This window comes from Littorina saxatilis, linkage group LG10, assembly GCF_037325665.1.
Source record: "Littorina saxatilis isolate snail1 linkage group LG10, US_GU_Lsax_2.0, whole genome shotgun sequence".
Classification (NCBI taxonomy): domain Eukaryota; kingdom Metazoa; phylum Mollusca; class Gastropoda; order Littorinimorpha; family Littorinidae; genus Littorina; species Littorina saxatilis.
The window spans coordinates 15,897,019-15,914,518 of record NC_090254.1 but is presented as its reverse complement, the minus strand read 5'-3'; the positions used below and the strand labels follow the sequence as shown (position 1 = coordinate 15,914,518).

At 41.4% G+C, this 17,500-nt stretch overlaps 1 protein-coding gene across 1 annotated transcript in view; it reads left to right on the top strand.

Moving 5' to 3' along the window:
• The window catches only part of LOC138978267 (uncharacterized), a 23,930-nt gene that overhangs the window by 3,578 nt on the left and 2,852 nt on the right, over nt 1-17,500 (top strand). The window contains exons 5-10 of the mRNA XM_070350934.1: nt 486-625; nt 1,713-1,951; nt 5,681-5,894; nt 12,480-12,588; nt 13,371-13,493; nt 16,415-16,627. Coding sequence (XP_070207035.1) covers nt 486-625; nt 1,713-1,951; nt 5,681-5,894; nt 12,480-12,588; nt 13,371-13,493; nt 16,415-16,627 — 1,038 coding nt within the window. The remainder of the gene's footprint in view (nt 1-485; nt 626-1,712; nt 1,952-5,680; nt 5,895-12,479; nt 12,589-13,370; nt 13,494-16,414; nt 16,628-17,500) is intronic.

The window sequence follows — 17,500 nt, the reverse complement described above, 5'->3', positions numbered from 1 at the left end:
AATTTTCAGAGTGTCCATGGACCCCCACTTTCAATTTTCAGAGGGTCCATGGACCCCCACTTTCAATTTTCAGAGGGTCCCGGGACCCCCACTTTCAATTTTCAGAGGGTCCCGGGACCCCCACTTTCAATTTTCAGAGGGTCCATGGACCCCCACTTTCAATTTTCAGAGGGTCCATGGACCCCCACTTTCAATTTTCAGAGGGTCCATGGACCCCTCAGCGAATCGGTGTTATAGAGGGTCCCAAGAGTCCAGGGACCCCAAAGACCTCGTGTACTGACAATACGTACACTATGATAACGCACTTTGTTTTATATTTGAAGTGTTTTTTTCGTGAGAATATTTCAGGAGAAAAGTTTAACAATACCGTATTTTGTGGCATTACACACACACACACACACACACACACACACAGCCGTTGTTGCAACAAAACAACAACAGTCCGCCATGACATCAATGCTTACACGTGTGTATTCTCCCTGCAGTGGTTCCCGCACCGGAAGGGTCTGGTGGGAGGGGTTACGATGGCGGGATACGGGGGAGGGGCCTTCATCTGGAACCAGGTGGTCACCCGCTGGATCAACCCGCACAACTTGCAGCCAGACTCGGCGGAGGGAGACAATGTGTGAGTATTTTGTCGGATCAAGAGAAATTCAAGTTTTACGGCCTCACGGCAAAAGCCATTAAGGGAATGTTCCCGGGTTTTACCCCGACTTTAGATGAGATACACACACACCAACCTGCACCTCTTTACACAGTTAATCACTCACCAGCCTGTATTTCTTTACAAAGTTTTTCACACACCAACCTGCACCTCTTTACACAGTTTTTCACACACCCACCTGCACCTCTTTACACAGTTTCTTCAATTACTAATCTGCACCTCTTTACAAAGTTTTTCACACACCAACCTGCACGTCTTTACACAGTTTTTCACACACCCACCTGCACCTTTTTACACAGTTTCTTCAATTACTAATCTGCACCTCTTTACAAAGTTTTTCACACACCAACCTGCACCTCTTTACACAGTTTTACTCACACCAACCTGCACCTCTTTACACAGTTTTTCACACACCAACCTGCACCTCTTTACACAGTTTTACACACACCAACCTGCACCTCTTTACACAGTTTTTCACACACCAACCTGCACCTCTTTACACAGTTTCTTCAATTACTAATCTGCACCTCTTTACAAAGTTTTCACACACCAACCTGCACCTCTTTACACAGTTTTACACACACCAACCTGCACCTCTTTACACAGTTTTACACACACCAACCTGCACCTCTTTACACAGTTTTTCACACACCAACCTGCACCTCTTTACACAGTTTTACACACACCAACCTGCACCTCTTTACACAGTTTTTCTCACACCAACCTGCACCTCTTTACACAGTTTTACACACACCAACCTGCACCTCTTTACACAGTTTTTCTCACACCAACCTGCACCTCTTTACACAGTTTTTCACACACCCACCTGCACCTCTTTGAAAAGTTTGTCACACACTAAGCTGAACCTTTTTACACAATTGATCACACACCAACCTGCACCTCTTTGCACATTTTTTCACTCACCAACCTGCACCTCTTTACAGAGTTTCTTCAATTACTAACCTGCACCTCTTTACAAAGTTTTTCACACACCAACCTGCACCTCTTTACACAGTTTTTCACACACCAACCTGCACCTTTTTGCCAGGTTTTTCACGCAGCCAGAGGTGCTTGGCCAGGTACCGACGTGTTACCTCCTGCTGGGAGGAATCTTCACAGCCACCCAACTCCTGTGTGTGCTGGTCGTGACCTTTCCCCCAGACGCAGGATCAGCTCTGCACTCCGACAATCAGGAACTGACCATGTCCAGCGATCCTGTTAAAGACTCCCCCTGGAGCGACAATCAGATTCATGACACTAGCGGCAATCAGCTCCATGATATAAGCGGTAATCGATTAGAGGATACTAGCGGTAATCGGTTAGAGGATACTAGCGGCAATCAGCTCCATGATATAAGCGGTAATATGTTAGAGGATACTAGCGGCAATCGGCTCCATGATATAAGCGGTAATCGGTTAGAGGATACTAGCGATAATTAACTCCATAATGATATAAGCGGATCACAGCCAGCCAGGATGGGCCATTATTCGTGAAGAGCTGCATAACTTTGGCAATTATAACAGGTCGCGTGAGGCGAAATTACTACATTTAGTCAAGCTGTGGAACTCACAGAATGAAACTGAACGCACTGCATTTTTTCACAATGACCGTAGTCCGCCGCTAGTACATGATTTTATCCCTATTTTTCAACCTCGTAGCCCCGGAAAGTCATAAATAGACCACAGCTTTAACGCGGTAGCGGTTGCGCTGTGCTTCATAACACGCTTTACTGTACCTCTCTTCGTTTTAACTTTCTGAGCGTGTTTTTAATCCAAACATATCATATCTCTATGTTTTTGGAATCAGGAACCGACAAGGAATAAGATGAAATTGTTTTTAAAACGATTTCGGAAATTTAATTTTAATCATAATTTTTATATTTTTAATTTTCAGAGCTTGTTTTTAATCCGAATATAACATTTTTATATGTTTTTGGAACCAGAACATGATAAAGAATAAAATAAAAGTAATTTTGGATCGTTTTATAAAAATAAAATTTTAATTACAATTTTCAGATTTTTGAGTCACTTGAGAAAAAGTGACTCTATGTAATCGGTCAGTGTTAGTCTGTCCGGCCGGCCGGCCGGCCGTCCGTAGACACCACCTTAACGTTGGACTTTTCTCGGAAACTATCTAAGCGATCGGGCTCATATTTTGTTTAGTCGTGACCTCCAATGACCTCTACACTTTAACGATGGTTTCGTTGACATTTGACCTTTTTCAAGGTCACAGGTCAGCGTCAAAGGAAAAATTAGACATTTTATATCTTTGACAAAGTTCATCGGATGTGATTGAAACTTTGTAGGATTATTCTTTACATCAAAGTATTTACATCTGTAGCCTTTTACGAACGTTATCAGAAAAACAAGGGAGATAACTAGCCTTTTCTGTTCGGCAACACACAACTTAACGTTGGGCTTTTCTCGGAAACTATAAAAGTGACCGGGCTCAAATTTTATGTGAACGTGACTCCCAGTGACCTCTACACTTTGACGTCTGCTTTGGTGACCTTTGACCTTTTTCAAGGTCACAGGTATGTCTTGAAGGAAAAAAATTGAAATATCATATCTCTGAAACTATTCATCGGATTTGATTCAAACTTTATAGGATTATTCTTTACATCAAATTATTTACATCTGTATTGTGTTGTGAATAGCAATTTCTTCCTGTCCATCTGATGCCTCATATAATATTCAGAACTGCGAAAGTGACTCGATCGAGCGTTTGCTCTTCTTGTTAATGACCAAAGTCATTAATTAATTTTTAAGCCTCCATACTGAAATGCAATACCGGAGTTCGGCCTTCGTCGAAGATTGCTTGGCCAAAATTTCAATCAATTTGATTGAAAAATGAAGGTGTGACAGTTCCACTTTACCTCTTTTTCCCTCTCTCTTTCTCTTGTTTCTCCCCGCATCTTTCTTTCTCTTGCTCTCTTTAGTTCTTACGAGAGAGAGAGAGACAGACAGACAAACAGACAGACAAACCGAAGACACAGTCAGGCAGGCAGACAGAGACAGACGGAGACAAAAAGACACAACATACAGTACAGACAAAGAGAGAAACAAAGATGTAGAGAGATTTAAAAGTGACGGTAAACCGAGACAGATGGAGACAGACAGACAGACAGACAGACAGACAGACAGTTAGACAGTCAGACAGACAGACAGACAAAGAGAGAGAAAAAGATGTAGAGAGATTTAAAAGTGACGGTAAACCGAGACAGATGGAGACAGACAGAAGACAGACAGACAGACAAAGAGGAAACAAGTCGCGTAAGGCGAAAATACAATATTTAGTCAAGTAGCTGCCATTTTTCAGCAAGACCGTATACTCGTAGCATCGTCAGTCCACCGCTCATGGCAAAGGCAGTGAAATTGACAAGAAGAGCGGGGTAGTAGTTGCGCTAAGAAGGATAGCACGCTTTTCTGTACCTCTCTTTGTTTTAACTTTCTGAGCGTGTTTTTAATCCAAACATATCATATCTATATGTTTTTGGAATCAGGAACCGACAAGGAATAAGATGAAAGTGTTTTTAAATTGATTTGGACAATTTAATTTTGATAATAATTTTTATATATTTAATTTTAAGAGCTTGTTTTTAATCCGAATATAACATATTTATATGTTTTTGGAATCAGCAAATGATGGAGAATAAGATAAACGTAAATTTTATAAATTTTTATTTTTTTTTACAATTTTTAAGATTTTTAATGACCAAAGTCATTAATTAATTTTTAAGCCACCAAGCTGAAATGCAATACCGAACCCCGGGCTTCGTCGAAAATTACTTGACCAAAATTTCAACCAATTTGGTTGAAAAATGAGGGCGTGACAGTGCCGCCTCAACTTTCACGAAAAGCCGGATATGACGTCATCAAAGACATTTATCAAAAAAACTCTCATGTCAAATTTCATAAAGATCGGTCCAGTAGTTTAGTCTGAATCGCTCTACACACACACACACACACGCACGCACGCACACACGCACACACGCACGCACATACACCACGACCCTCGTTTCGATTCCCCCTCGATGTTAAAATATTTAGTCAAAACTTGACTAAATATAAAAACAAGTCGCGTAAGGCGAAAATACAACATTTAGTCAAGTAGCTGTCGAACTCACAGAATGAAACGGAACACAATGCAATTTTTCAGCAAGACCGTACACTCGTAGCATCGTCAGTCCACCGCTCATGGCAAAGGCAGTGAAATTGACAAGAAGAGCGGGGTAGTACTTGCGCTGAGAAGGATAGCACGCTTTTCTGTACCTCTCTTCGTTTTAACTTTCTGAGCGTGTTTTTAATCCAAACATATTATATCTATATGTTTTTGGAATCAGGAACCGACAAGGAATCAGATGAAAGTGTTTTTAAATTGATTTCGACAATTTAATTTTGATAATAATTTTTATATTTTTAATTTTCAGAGCTTGGTTTTAATCCAAATATAACATATTTATATGTTTTTGGAATCGGAAAATGATGGAGAATAAGATGAACGTAAATTTGAATCGTTTTATAAAAAATTTTTTTTTTTACAATTTTCAGATTTTTAATGACCAAAGTTATTAATTAATTTTTAAGCCACCAAGCTGAAATGCAATACCGAAGTCCGGGCTTCGTCGAAGATTACTTGACCAAAATTTCAACCAAGTTGGTTTAAAAATGAGAGCGTGACAGTGCCGCCTCAACTTTCACGAAAAGCCGGATATGACGTCATCAAAGACATTTATCAAAAAAATGAAAAAAACGTTCGGGGATTTCATACCCAGGAACTCTCATGGAAAATTTCATAAAGATAGGTCCAGTAGTTTGGTCTGAATCGCTCTACACACACGCACGCACGCACACACACACACACACACACACACACACACACACACACACACACACACACACATACACCACGACCCTCGTTTCGATTTCCCCTCTATGTTAAAACATTTAGTCAAAACTTGACTAAATGTAAAAAGATATAGAGACATTTAAAAGTGACGGTAACTTCATCCACCAGGCCAGGAGGACAGGGACCGTGCACTGAAGCAAGAGATGGCTGTTCATCTTGTCATCACGGGGAAAGCAGAACCAGCGGCTTCGAGTGACGAAAACCAACGGCCAAAGGAAGCATGGAGTCCTCCCGCTGATGACCAGGCCGTGTTGGCCACTGACCGTGAGACTACTGGACTGTGTACTGACCGCTGTGCGACCCATGAAATAGAGACACGAAGGTACGCGGCGATCTACAGCATAGTTATGAAAATAAATTCTAAGGGGGAGGGGTCGAGAGAGAGAGAGAGAGAGAGAGAGAGAGAGAGAGAGAGAGAGAGAGAGAGAGAGAGAGAGAGAGAGAGTGTGTGTGTGTGAGGCAGAGAGAGATGGAGAACGAGAGAGAGAAAGATAGAGCAAGAAAGAGAAAGAGATAGAGAGGGGGGAGAGAAAGACTGAGAGGGAACTATAGGAGAGAGAGGATCGAGAGAGAGAGAAAGAGAAAGAAGGGGAAGATATATGGGGAATTAGAGGGAGAGAGACAAAGAGGGAGAGAGAGAGAAAGAGAGAGAGGCAGCAGAGACAGAGATATGCAGAGAGAGTTTGAGGCAGAGAGAGAGAGAGAGAGTGAGTTTGAGGCAGGGAGAGCTGGAGAGAGAGAGAAAGAGAAAGAGTGCGTGAGGCAAATAGAGATGGGGGAGAGAGAGAGAGATGGAGAGAGAGAGAGATGGGAAGAGAGAGAGATGGGAAGAGAGAGAGAGTGAGGCAGAGAGAGATGGAGAAAGAGAGAGAGAAAGAGATGGAGAGAGAGAGCGAGTGTGAGGCAGAGAGAGATGGAGACAGAGAGAGATGGAGAGAGAGAGAGAGGGAGAGAGAACGAACGAACGAACGAACGAACCAACTTTATTTTTCGAGGGTAATGGAGTAGATACAGCAAAGATCTTTTTTCATCCAGCCCTCGCCCAAGAGGGAATTAACTAACCAGTGCATAATATTAAAGCAGAAGAAGAAGCAAAGCAAAAACATAAAAACATGGTTATTAAATCAGACAAAGAGGAAAAAAAAATGTTCATAGCATACATGGTCATTGGTAATGGTATACATTAAAACACACACTTTGACACACACGGTCACATGCACACAGACACACACAGACATACATGCACATACAGACACACACGCACACAGACACACGCACACACACATACACACACACACACACACACACACACACGCACGCACGCACGCACACACACACACACACACACACACACACACACACACACACACACACACATGTACACATTGTACACATAATCATTAAAAAAAAAACTTAACTGAAATGAAATGATTATACAAGTAGATCTTCATGTACTTATCAAACAGCAGTACCTGATCGAGGCATTAAGTGCCACACGACGATGAAAGCATATACAAAAAAGTATGTCTTCTAAAACTGGCAACAGAAAGTGGCTGTCTGAGAGAGACTGGTAAACCATTCCACAGAAATGGACCTGAATATGCCAGACTAGTTTTATACAAGTCAATTCTAGGGAGGGGAACATTTAGTTTCTTCGTGCGGCTTGATGAAGTCTCAGTTAATAATATTCTTTTAGTTAAATAGTCTGGTACACGTCCAAGAACTATTTTATGCATAAACCTTGCCTTGTTAAACGCCAGTCTGGATGAAAGTGGAAGAATTTCAGCTTTTTTGTAGTCATGATTAGAGAGGGTGCTGTTTTTCAGCAGAACAACTTTTACTCCGCGTCTGTGCAAAGATTTTAGGGGTCTTAAAGCTGCATCACTTGCAGAATCCCAAAGGGTTGATGCATAGTCTATTCCAGACTGCACATGCGCTTGAAAAAATGTTCTGCGCGCATCAAAATTTAGAAAATGTTTAATCTTTGCAGACTGATGAACTTTTTTTGCTGTAGATTTACATAAGTTACTTACATGAGGGCCCCATGTTAGATTGTTGTCAATAGTTACACCCAAAATTTTGTGTTCACTAACCTCGTTTATCAGCTGACTATCAACAGAAATGCACTTCTTTGGTTCCGACATGACTTGTCGTTTTTGACGCGTAGTAATTAGCATATACTTTGTTTTTTCTGGATTGAGAGACATGTGGTTTAAATGCGTCCATTCTACAGCATCATCGACACACTTCTGAAGCGTGTCGAGAGAGAAGTAGAGAGAGAGACAGATACAGAGACAAGAAAGAAAGAGAGGGGGAGAGAGAGACAGAAATAGAGAAGGGGAAGGTATATGGGGAATTAGAGAGAGAGAGGGAGAGAGATAAAGAGAGAGAGAGAGAGAAGAGGGAGAGAGAGAGAGGGTTCAGAGAGAGAGAGCGGGAGAGATACATAATGGCAGAGAGAACAAGTCGCGTAAGGCGAAATTACTACATTTAGTCAAGCTGTGGAACTCACAGAATGAAACTGAACGTAGTCCGCCGCTAGTGCAAAAGGCAGTGAAAGTGACGAGCCTGTTTGGCGCGGCAGCGGTTGCGCTGTGCTTCATAGCACGCTTTACTGTACCTCTCTTCGTTTTAACTTTCTGAGCGTGTTTTTAATCCAAACATATCATATCTAATGTTTTTGGAATCAGGAACCGACAAGGAATACGATGAAATAGTTTTTGAATCGATTTCGGAAATTTAATTTTGATCATGATTTTTATATTTTTAATTTTCAGAGATTCTTTTTAATCCAAATATAACATATTTATATGTTTTTGGAATCAGAAAATGACGAAGAATAAGATGAAATTGTTTTTGAATCGTTTAATAAAAAAATAATTTTAATTACAAGTTTCCGATTTTTAATGACCAAACTCACTCATTAGTTTTTAAGCCACCAAGCTGAAATGCAATACCAAACCCCGACCTTTGTCGAAGATTGCTTTGCCAAAATTTCAATCAATTTAATGGAAAAATGAGGGTGTGACAGTGCCGCCTCAACTTTTACAAAAAGCCGGATATGACGTCATCAAAGGTATTTATCGAAAAAATGAAAAAAACGTCCGGGGATATGATACCCAGGAACTCTCATGTCAAATTTCATAAAGATCGGCCCAGTAGTTTAGTCTGAATCGCTCTACACACACACACAGACAGACAGACACACACACACACACACACACACACACACACACACACACACACACACACACACACACACACACACACACACACACACACACACATACACCACGACCCTCGTCTCGATTCCCCCCTCTATGTTGAAGCATTTAGTCAAAACTTGACTAAATGTAAAAAGACAGCCAGCCAGACAGACGGACAGATAGGCAGAGAGATAGATGGATAACATATGGAGACAGAAATAAAATGTTCCTTTAATCCTCTTTTTACATTTAGTCATTTTTTTTTACTTTAACTTTAAGTTTTGACTAAATGTTTTAACGTAGAGGGGGGAATCGAGACGAGGGTCGTGGTGTATGTATGTGTGTGTGTGTATGTGTGTGTGTGTAGAGTGATTCAGAGAAAACTACTGGACCGATCTTCATGAAACTCGACATGAGAGATCTTGAGTATGGTATCTCCAGACTTTTTTTCCCTTCTATATATATACATATACGACTTGTGTCTGTGTGTCTGTGTGTCTGTGTGTCTGTTCGCGATGCACGGCCAAAGTTCTCGATGGATCTGCTTCAAATTTGGTGGGCATATTCAGGTAGACCCCGGACATAACCTGGTCGATGAGAATTTTCAACACATGCTCTCTGCGCGCAGCGCTGAACCGATTTTGGTTTTTCTCTGGATCCATTCCCAGTAACTCTTCCTTATCTTCTCCAGTGTTTTCAGCCGCGTTTATCTCCCTTGCTCCGTGCGGTGCGCCGGCAAAGCCGGCGTACACCCGGCATAGCCGGATCCCCGGCGCAGCCGGGTATTCGGCTCGACTTCTTCCCGGCGCAGCCGTACCCGGCGAAGCGGGTATTCATCTAGTTTTTGGATAAATGTCTTTGATGACGTCATATCCGGCTTTTCGTGAAAGTTGAGGCGGCACTGTCACGCTCTCATTTTTCAACCAAATTGGTTGAAATTTTGGTCAAGTAATCTTCGACAAAGCCCGGACTTTGGTATTGCATTTCAGCTTGGAGGCTTAAAATTTAATTAATGAGTTTGCTCATTAAAGTTGTCATTAAAATCGATTTTTCGCAAACAGATTTAAAATTGATTGTATCGTATTCTTCATCACATTCTGAATCTAAAAATATATACATATGTCATGTTTACTCTTAAAATGTGATCACAATTAACGAAAATAGATTAATTAGTCTTACGATTAAAATTTAAGAAATCGATCCAAAAATGATTTCATCTTATTCTTTATCATTTCCTGATTCCAAAAACATATAGATATGATAGGTTGTATTCAAAACAAGCTCAGACTCAGACTCAGACTCAGAACTTTATTACAAAAGGATAAAGGTTTTAGGCAAAGCCTATTCTTCCAACCTGTCCTTTATACAACACATAAAGACAGACGCACATAAAAAAAAAAATTCAATCATATAAAATACAGAAATACATTGTATGGAATGCAACACAATGTTCATTTAAGGAATTACATAAGGAGAACTCAAAAATTACAAAATTACATTGACATAGTTATATCTTTCATTTGGGAGTAAAGTTGCTCCGATCAGCTACACATCCGTTAACACTGGTACAAAATGTTTAAGAAAATAACAATCGAACAAGACATTTCATTCACGAATGATGTGTGAACGTGACTGTCTCTTAAACATTTTCACTGAAGTTGCATTTCTTATCTGTTGGGGGAAGGAGTTCCAGAGAAACGCTCCCGAGAAGGCTAAGCTCGATTTGTAGAGGTCTATGCAAGGTATAGGAGGGATGATTTTTTGGGACCCATATGTTTTTGTGGCATGTTTGAAATGTGATTGCAAATATTTAGGACAGTCGTCATTTAGAATTTTATACATGAACACAGCCTTGTTTAACGTCAACTGATCTTTCAAGGGGAGGAAATTCAGGAGCTTTAGTTTATCATCCGTGGACCTATTCAAATCATGCAGAATGAGTTTTGCAGCTCGGCGATGCAGGGAATTGAGTCTTTTTAAATGAACATCACTGCAGTTATCCCAAAGTGTCGATGCGAAGTTTATATGAGGCATTATGTGGGCGTAATAGAACATTTTGAGTGCTGCAGAATCTGCGTAATGCCTTAATTTTGATAACAGGTACACATTTTTTTATGCTAGTTTGCAAATATTACTCAAAAGAGTTTGCCATTTCAACTCTTGATCAATGGTAACACCCAATAATCTATGTTCCCTAACTTGCACACTTGAGTTGAACCAACTGACAGTTGTAATTGTAAAGGACTTAATTGGTGTTTTTGTCTCGTGGTTATCACCATACTCTTTGTTTTAATCGGATGAATGATCATTGCATTAGAAACGCACCACTCATCCACACTTGTTTGAAGAGAAGAGTTGACGGATTCCACAGATTTTTGACTGGTGTGAACAGAAGAGTCATCGCGAAGAACTCACATCTAACTTTTTCATCGGACACATGAATACAGAACAAGATAGGTCCTAATACGGGTGCATTTGAATTTCACGCATTTGAAAAATGTTTTCGTCTTCCCGCATTTGATTTTCCCGCATTTGGTGGTTTGAATTTCACGCATGTGAGCTTTTGAAAGTCACGCATGTGAGCTTTTGAAAATCACGCATGTAGTGTATGCGTTGGGGTGTGTGTATATGAGATAGAGTTGCTCGTGACCGATGATGAGTCTCAATTCACCTTGAAATGACACACACACACATACATACACACACACACACACACACACACATGCACACACATCAAGGAGAGGAAAAATAATTCAAATAATCACAGTTTAATTGTAAATAAGAATAAAATACATGTAAGAATATAAGAATAAAATACATGTCTTCAATTCATTCACCAACAAGGATAAAATAAATGCGAATGACATTCAGAGTTTTGCTGGGAGATTCTTCCAAGCCATTTTTGACACGAACTGTTTTCTCGAAATGTCATTGCAGCGTATCGTCTCTTGATTGTTGCCATCGCATCACCCATGTTGGTTGTTGGTATTCGTGTCTTGCTGAATTGTGATTTGTATTCACGCGTCTATACACGGGACTTACTCACGAACACACCGATGCAGGGGGGATACGTGCATGCGTGTGCATGCGTGTGCGTGAAATTCAAATGACAAGTAAGGAGAGAGTTTAACTGGAAACCTGCGTGAAATTAATGTGTTAAGAAATGCGAGAAATTCATAGCGTGAAATTCAAAAGTGCGTGAAATTCAGTTGCACCGCCTAATACAGACCCTTGAGGGACACCACTCCTGACAAACTCGTTTGACGAAGTTTTACAGTTAATGGATACATACTGTTTCCGTTTTGAAAGATACGATTAAAAAAAGGCACAGGCGGAGTCGTCTTTTAAATAGCACTTTAATTTCTTTAGTAGAAGTGAGTGATCTACTAGGTCAAAGGCTTTCTTAAAGTCCAAAAACAACGCTCCCGTTATTTCTGCTTTGTTTATTGCTGACAAGAATACAGAAAAGCGCGCTTTCTTGCTTAGCACAATACGCTACCGCGCTAATCTGGCGTGTCAACATCACTACGTTTTGCACGTGGGAGGTGAGCAATTTCCTTCACGCGGGATTGACGAAGCTGTACTGTCTTGGTGAAAACATACAGTGCGTTCAGTTTCATCCCGTGAGTTCGACAGCTTGACTAAATGTATTAATTTCGCCTTACGCGACTTGTTTTCCGCCTATGATGATGATGATGCAGTCTCGACTATACCCCCCGTCAAATCATGACGTCACGAGTCACGTGGATGCTGTGGCTGAACGGCATGACTGTGGATCTTGGCTTCTTATTTGTCCTCCCGTTTTATAAGGTATGTTCAAACATTCAAGGGGCAATATGTGGAGAGAGAGAGAGAGAGAGAGAGAGAGAGAGAGAGAGAGAGAGAGAGAGAGAGAGAGAGAGAGAGAGAGAGAGAGAGAGAGAGAGAGAGAGTGAGAGAGTGAGTGAGAGAGTGAGAGAGATTGAGAGAGTGAGTGAGAGAGAGAGAGAGAGAGTGTGAGAGAGAGAGAGTGAGAGAGAGTGAGAGAGAGTGAGAGAGGAGAGAGAGTGAGAGAGAGATGGAGGGAGGGAGAGAGAGAGAGAGAGAGGGAGGGGGAGGGAGAGAGAGAGGGAGGGAGGGAGAGAGAGAGAGAGGGAGAGAGAGAGAGAATGAGAGAGAGACAGACAGACAGACAGACAGACAGACAGAGAGAGACAGACAAACAGATTGACAGACAGAGGGTAATGACAAACACAGAAAGTCAGCGACAGATAGAGACAAACAGAGAGTGATAGAAAGAGAGATAAGTACAGACACTTGGAGAGAGTCAGACAGCGCGAGAGAGGGAGAGGGGGGGGGGGAGAGACAGAAACGGGGAGATAACTTAAAGAGAGCGTGCGCGAGAGAGAGATAGAGGGAGAGAGAGAGCGCGATAGAGATGTGTGTGTGTGTGTCAGTGTGTGTGTGTGTGTGTCAGTGTGTGTGTGTGTGTGTGCGGGCGAGCGCATGTGGATTGTTTGTGCTTGTGTGTATTTAGCTATTCAGAGATTTGCTAAAACTGCTTTTTGTTGTTGATACGCCATGATTCTAACATCTCTGGTGTTGTTTGCAAGGCCTACGGTTTTACCTTCATACGTAACGACCACTTCCTGTCTCTGGTTGCTTCTTTCGGTTCTGTGTTCAACGCCGCCTTCAGACCTGTGTGGGGGGTGTTGGCCGACAGGATAGGATTCTTGGTGAGTGTCACAGACAGACAGACAGACAGACAGACAGACAGACAGACAGACTGACTGCTTGACTGACTGACTGACTGACTGTGTATTTTAGTGTGTGTGTGTGTGTGTGTGTGTGTGTGTGTGTGTGTGTGTGTGTGTGTGTGTGTGTGTGTGTGTGTGTGTGAGTTCAAAATGTACAATGTGATTTAACCAGTCCATGAAAATACACCTTTTCTTGGAAATACAGTACAACATCAGTGTGATATGTTCACCACAATATTTATACAAGAAGATGCTTCGAGCACAGATTGTTTCACATTACAGAAGTCCGGGTTAAACAACTGTTAAAGGCACAGTAAGCCTCCCGTAAACCATCACAGAGCTCCCCGAGCGTCTAAATACAGTACAAGCATACTTCCATTTGAACGCTCACCGAACGGGAACATCCAGGCTGCTTTCTGTCGAGCGTGAGACATTTTCCAAGAATTTATTTTCGTGGACTTGGCCCTGAAGAACAATGGCGCCTCGTTTTTGCGCTAGACCTAACTTTTAAAATCTAAATAATAAATTGACAGCTTGTTACACAAACATTCTTTAATTATAAAAGAATTCGTTTTTCATCAAGACAAGATCAGAACAATTCGAAGTTGTGAAAGTTTAAAAAAAAAGAAAAGCCCGGAAGCAGGGTCACGCAAGGGTCGTAGCAGACGACGGCCCGGTTTATCAGTGAAAATCGCCGTTCCTCTTAACAGTCAAAAGCCATCGCTAGAGTTCTTGTGAACCACAGCCGTTGTTTCGTGCATAAAAAACGTGCTATTGTAGATAAGCTCACGTCAAGTCGCATTCAAATGACTAACTATGACGACTGCATTGTGAAAAGGGAAAACTGGATCACACGGGTTCACGATGGCTCAGGGGTAAGATAAACCACGCAAAAATAAATTCTTTGAAAATTGTTCGCTCTTTACGGAGGCACCTAGGATGTTCTCAATTGGTGAGTGTTTAAATGAAAGGGTGTTTGTACTGTGTGTAAAAGCCTGACCGTATCTGTGATGATTTACGGGAGGCTTACTCTGCCTTTAAAGTTTGTGTGAAAACAAATATTTAAATAGTTAGTTTTTCTTGTTTGGACTCATAAACTTTGCCTTCAAGCTAAATTAGAGTTATTTCCTCAACGCCCAGACCTTTTTAATTGACACTTTGATTTTCTAACGCTGAACTTACTGTTCTTTAAGGCCAAGGCATACGAGAACAAACAAGGATAGGGAAATACTGTTTGGGTTGTCAAAGAAAATTAAAATCACAAAAGGTAATGCAGCAGATTTGCATAATAAGGCAAGTTTGCGGCAGAGAACTCTCCATTTCCATATATGGACACATCCAAATCTGGCTCTTTACAGAATGACATTGACTGACATGTCCTGTCAGGACTAGGAACAAGACAATGTCCAGAAGGAGGGTGTATCTGTTGGCTGGTTTGAAATTAAAGGCAGAGTAAGCCTCCCGTAAACCATCACAGATACGGTCAGGCTTTTACACACAGTACAAACACCATTTCATTTAAACACTCACCAATTGAGAACATCCTAGGTGCCCTCCGTAAAGAGCGAACAATTTTCAAAGAATTTATTTTTGCGTGGTTTATCTTACCCCTGAGCCATCGTGAACCCGTGTGATCCAGTTTTCCCTTTTCACAATGCAGTCGTCATAGTTAGTCATTTGAATGCGACTCGACGTGAGCTTATCTACAATAGCACGTTTTTTTTTATGCACGAAACAACGGCTGTGGTTCACAAGAACTCTAGCGATGGCTTTTGACTGTTGAGAGGAACAGCGATTTGCACTGACTAAACCGGCCGTCGTCTGCTACGACCCTTGCGTGACCCTGCTTCCGGGCTTTTCTTTTTTTAAACTTTCACAACTTCGAATTGTTCTGATCTTGTCTTGATGAAAAACGAATTCTTTTATGATTAAAGAATGTTTGTGTAACAAGCTGTCAATTTATTATTTAGATTTTAAAAGTTAGGTCTAGCGCAAAAACGAGGCGCCGTTGTTGTTAACGGAACAAGTCTACGAAAATAAATTCTTTGAAAATGTCTCACGCTCGACAGAAAGCAGCCAGGATGTTCCCGTTCGGTGAGCGTTCAAATGGAAGTATGCTTGTACTGTATTTAGACGCTCGGGGAGCTCTGTGATGGTTTACGGGAGGCTTACTGTGCCTTTAAATGTGCCCAAGAAAGATGACGAAGTGAAAGGTACAGGTAAAGTTTGTAATAAAGAGAATTCAACAACAAATTGAGTAAGAAACGTTTACACAGGCCGTTACTTGGGTTACTGTTTTCCATAGGAAAACATCACACAGGTTTGTAGCTCTCAGCTCATAATTAAACTAAGCATGAGCAAAATGTGCATTTCAACTGAATAATACCAGGGGCGGATCCAGGGGGGGGAGGGGGGGAGGGGTTTCCGCCCCCCCCCCCTCCCTAGCCCCCCTCTCCCCCAAAAAAGAGAAGAAAAACATTAATAGATGTGAAAGTAAAGAAAAACGGATGGCTCAGATTGCACCAGATGGCTCCATTTTCCTTGTTTTTATTAACATTTTCCGGGGGTACGCGTCGTCGAATTGTCCCCAAAAGAAATGTGGAACCCCCCCCCCCCCCCCCCCTTAAAAATTATGTGATCCGCCCCTGAATACAGTGCATTTGCAATCTGTTAACCACAGCATTGATTAGGACATGATATATGGCACCGAGTGCTCAGTTGCGGATGCACAAATAATCTATGATTGAACATCTTTGACACCTGGGTAGCGCGACTCATTTTGCTGCTAGCTTTCCACTGGGACGAAGCGACCCGAATTTCCCAGCATTGGCTTGATAAAGTAAATGAAATGGAGAAAACAAATGTGTCCAGCTAATGCATCACTGTTTCTTGTTTGACAGCCTACTTTGATGCTCGCGCAAGGCATGCTGGCCGTGACGACAGGCACGTTTGTCACGTGCGAGCTGAGTGGGTCAAGCGCCATGTACTTTGTGTGGGTGTGCGCCATGTTTGTTTCCAACGCCGCAATGTACGGCCTACATCCATCTTTTGTCGCCTCCGTGTTCGGGCCGCGACACTTCGTCTTCAGTCTTGGCATCGTCTCAAGCCAACTGGTACTAAAGACTCAATCAATCAATCAATCATTAAATCAATCAATCAATCAATCCATCCATCCATCCATCCATCCATCCAGGTAGCAGTCCAGCGATCCATTTACTAATCAATCAATCAAGCAACTAAGCAATCAAACAATCAAGAAATCAATCCTCCAACACAATGTCTTTTGTCCCAAAAGTGATATTTGGATGAATTATGGGTCAAAATGGACGTTTTTTTGCGACTTTTTGGATAAAATATGTAATTTTGGGAAAAGATCCATCTTCCAGAACTCTGCAGTATGTTTGATTTTACTCTAAAATGGTCCATAGATGCAACAACAGAGCAACTTCTTCAAATCTATAAACAGATTGTATTTTCTGGCTAGATATTATAAGCACAAAATAAATTTCAGAAAAAAAGGCACGTTTTTGTACTTTGACAGAATTTCTAAAATCTTTCCTGGGTAACTCTTAAAATGTCTCTCTGTTACTGCACAAAGACATCATTTCTGGTGAAAATACAAAGAAGTCGCGTTAGGCGAAATTACTACATTTAGTCAAGCTTTTGAACTCACGGAATGAAACTGAAGGCACTTGTGCAAAACAAGACCAAGACAGTACAGCTTCGTCAATCCCCGCGTGAAGGAAATCGCTCACCTTCCACGTGCAAAACGTAGTGATATTGACACGCCAGATTAGCGCGGTAGCGTATTGTGCTAAGCAGGAAAGCGCGCTTTTCTGTATTCTTGTTAACTTTCTGAGCTTGTTTTGAATACAACCTATCATATCTATATGTTTTTGGAATCAGGAAATGATAAAGAATAAGATGAAATCAATTTTGGATCGATTTCTTAAATTTTAATCGTAAGACTAATTAATCTATTTTCG